General features: G+C 48.8%; 1 protein-coding gene across 1 annotated transcript; it reads left to right on the top strand.

Annotated features, from left to right (window-relative positions):
• The first annotated feature begins 1081 nt into the window (after positions 1-1081).
• LOC110806237 (uncharacterized) lies at positions 1082-2362 on the top strand. The gene has a single exon (XM_022011880.2). The coding sequence runs from the start codon at positions 1082-1084 to the stop codon at positions 2360-2362; it is 1281 nt and encodes a 426-aa protein (XP_021867572.2).
• The last annotated feature ends 685 nt before the right edge of the window (positions 2363-3047 follow it).

Here is a 3047-nt window from a genome sequence, read left to right as displayed (position 1 = left end):
AGGGTCACCCTGAGAACTTGGTCACCCGAAAGGATCTAGAGTATTTGGCTGCTCAAGTCAATGAGGCTATCCACAACCTCCAAGGAATGGGAGAAGGACCTTCAAGGAAACATCCAAACCACCCTACCAGCTCAAAGGTGAGCACAACATCTCATACCATCCACAGGGCACAACCCCGAAGTGTGAAGGACAGGCTAGGTGACAGGGGTGGGGCACAGCCTCGCCCTCGCCAATCAAGGGCCAGCCAAGATGCACGCCGGGTAATTGAAGATCGACAACTGCACAGAGGAGACCTTGATGCTCGAGACCTCTTGCACAGAAGGCGCCTCGAACAAGCCAGAGAAGCCATCAGGAATGATAGGATCACCCGAGGTCTATCCCCCTCTAGTGCTAAGACTACGGCCTCCGCACGAGACTACCCCACTCCTTCAAGACAAGTCAGACCGATCGAGGTCAGCTCTCGAAGGACATCTCTCAGGAGGCACTCACCTTCTCCTATAAGGAGATGTCACTCACCCTCTAGCCGGGCTAGAGGCCGTTCCCCCAGGATAAGGGTTTCATCCCTCGATCAACAGCCAGGGGCTCATTCATCTTCTCATCGCCCAAGGCATCACTTACCCTCAAGAATAGGAAGGACCCCTCCACGCCGTGAGCGAACATACTCGCCTCTCCCAGAGAGTAGAGGTAGGCATACCTCCCCAAGAGGAAGATGGGACTCCCCTCCACCAAGAACTGATAGGCACAGACATACCTCGTCATTGCAAGAGGCTCTCACTCCCTTCTCCCAAGAAATAATGAACACCCCCCGCCGAGACAAAGTGAAGGTCCCTACCATCGAGCCTTTCGATGGAACTACGGATCCAGAAGAACACATGGCCGCCTATGCAGCTCAAATGAACGTTCAGACTGGATGCGGAGCTACTTGGTGCAGGTACTTTCCCACCACCTTGAAGGGTCTTGCCCTTATATGGTTCAACAAGCACGTACCAAAGGGAAGCATCAAGAGCTACAGTGAGCTTGAAAGATTTTCATCAGCCAATTCGCGGCGGGTCGGAGGCACCAAAGGACAAGTGTCAACTTAATGGCAGTCAGACAGGGAGAGACGGAGACCCTTCGCAATTATATTAAGAGATTCAATGAAGAAGTCCTAAAGATACACAATCTCAAGGACGAAACCAAGTTCGCAGCCCTCTTGGCAGGTCTTCAGCCAGATGACTTCAAGTTTGAATTGGTCAAGTCCGGGGTGTCCAACCTCGAGGAAGCAATGGGGAAGGCCGAAATGCACATTCAAGCCACAGATATTTGTAAGATCAATTGGGGTGGTGAGAGTGGAACAAGGCAAAAACAAAAGCCAAGACCTAACGGCAACCACGACCAAACTCAGCCCTCCCTCAAAAAGTCGGTTATGGTTGATGACCATGGTGAGGATCCGAGGTACAACCGCAATAGGCGGGAGATTTACCTTGATCTCAAAGGAAAAGACATCCTCCCTAAGCCACCTGCAATCCGTACGCCCGAAGCGAAGCGAGACAAGTCACTTTGGTGTGAGTTTCACCACGAGTGCGGGCACACCACAAAGAACTGTAGGGAGCTAAAAAAGGCACTGGATCACTTGGCTGACAAGGGCAAGCTGAATAATTACCTAAGGAAGAATCCCCCAAAAGGAAAAGCCAAAGAAAAGGAGTCTCTTAGTGATGATACGGGAGACTACATTGGAGTGATAGCCGGAGGCTTGGCAACAGGCGGGTCTGTGAGCAAGGCGAAGGATAGCTTGTGGGCACTGGAACATCAAGTCCTAAAAGTGGCATCGGCCCCGGTGATGACATTTGGTGGGAACACTAGTCATCCAATTCAAGAGTCCCATGACGATCCGCTGGTCATCGAGATGAAAGTCGCTAACTCAACGGTAGGGCGAGTGTTAGTGGATAGTGGATTATCCGCCGACATCATTACTCTAAAGTGTCTAAAAGGGCTCAAGTATTCCAAAGATGATCTGAAAACCATCTCCCAGCCACTCATTGGATTTGGAGGTCAAGGCGTCCATCCTCAAGGCACCATCAAGCTACCTGTCAGGTTGGGTCCTAAAAACAAGGGAAGACGGTTGTTGGTAGACTTTCTTGTCGTGGACATCTCCCTGCCATACAACATCATCTTAGGCCGACCTCTACTAAGCAAAATAAAAGCCGCAATCTCGGTGTACCAACTTCCCATGCAGTTTGAGTTGGAAGATGGCTCCGTGGGAAAAATCTTTGGGGATCAACAAGGGGGCAGACGATGCTATGTTAACAGCCTCAAGAGAGGGACAAGTACCCCCCAACCACTGGCCAAGAAAGCCAAGCCAGAAGGGACTCGAAACTCCTGAAGGCAAGCCCCTCCCTCGCCCATGGAACACCGACAACCTTAGAAGGTTTTATGTTCAATCTCCTAAGAATTTCTCCCTTTCTCAAAAGTACTTAGCTTTATAGCTCACATCCATAGTTTTCAATGATGAAAGTGGGGGTAAGATACATGTATGCCTGCCATAGGCTAAATAACATCTCATCATTGTAAACAAAGCTTTATATCTTCAAGGCAATAGTAAAGAGCTCGACCAGTAATATTACTTAGCAAATTTTGTTTCTAGAATGTTGTAAGTAGAAGCCAAACATTGGCCATGCAAGCGCAGCACACGTCAAAAGGAAAAGACAAGCCAAGTTCAACCACATGAACTCATACTTAGCAAAATATTCTAAGTCATTTTCAAGAATGGCGCATCATCGTTCGCCCAAGCATGGGGCTCATTAGTCCCTTTGGAGAACAGCAGCCCATTCCCATACTTAGCAAAATAATCTAAGTCATTTTCAAGAATGGTACATCATCGTTCGCCCAAACATGGGGATCATTAGCCCCTTTGGAGAATAGAAGCCCATTCCCATACTTAGCAAAATAATCTAAGTCATTTTCAAGAATGGCGCATCATCGTTCGCCCAAGCATGGGGCTCGTTAGTCCCTTTGGAGAACAGCAGCCCATTCCCATACTTAGCAAAATAATCTAAATCATTTTCAAG

Source organism: Spinacia oleracea, chromosome 3 (assembly GCF_020520425.1).
Source record: "Spinacia oleracea cultivar Varoflay chromosome 3, BTI_SOV_V1, whole genome shotgun sequence".
Lineage (NCBI taxonomy): Eukaryota > Viridiplantae > Streptophyta > Magnoliopsida > Caryophyllales > Amaranthaceae > Spinacia > Spinacia oleracea.
Note: the sequence above shows the minus strand (reverse complement) of the source record. Positions and strands in the feature narration are given on the sequence as shown.

Coding starts and splice junctions, on each gene's coding strand:
- LOC110806237 (XM_022011880.2), top strand. CDS start 1,082: ATGGCAGTCAGACAGGGAGAGACGGAGACCCTTCGCAATTATATTAAG.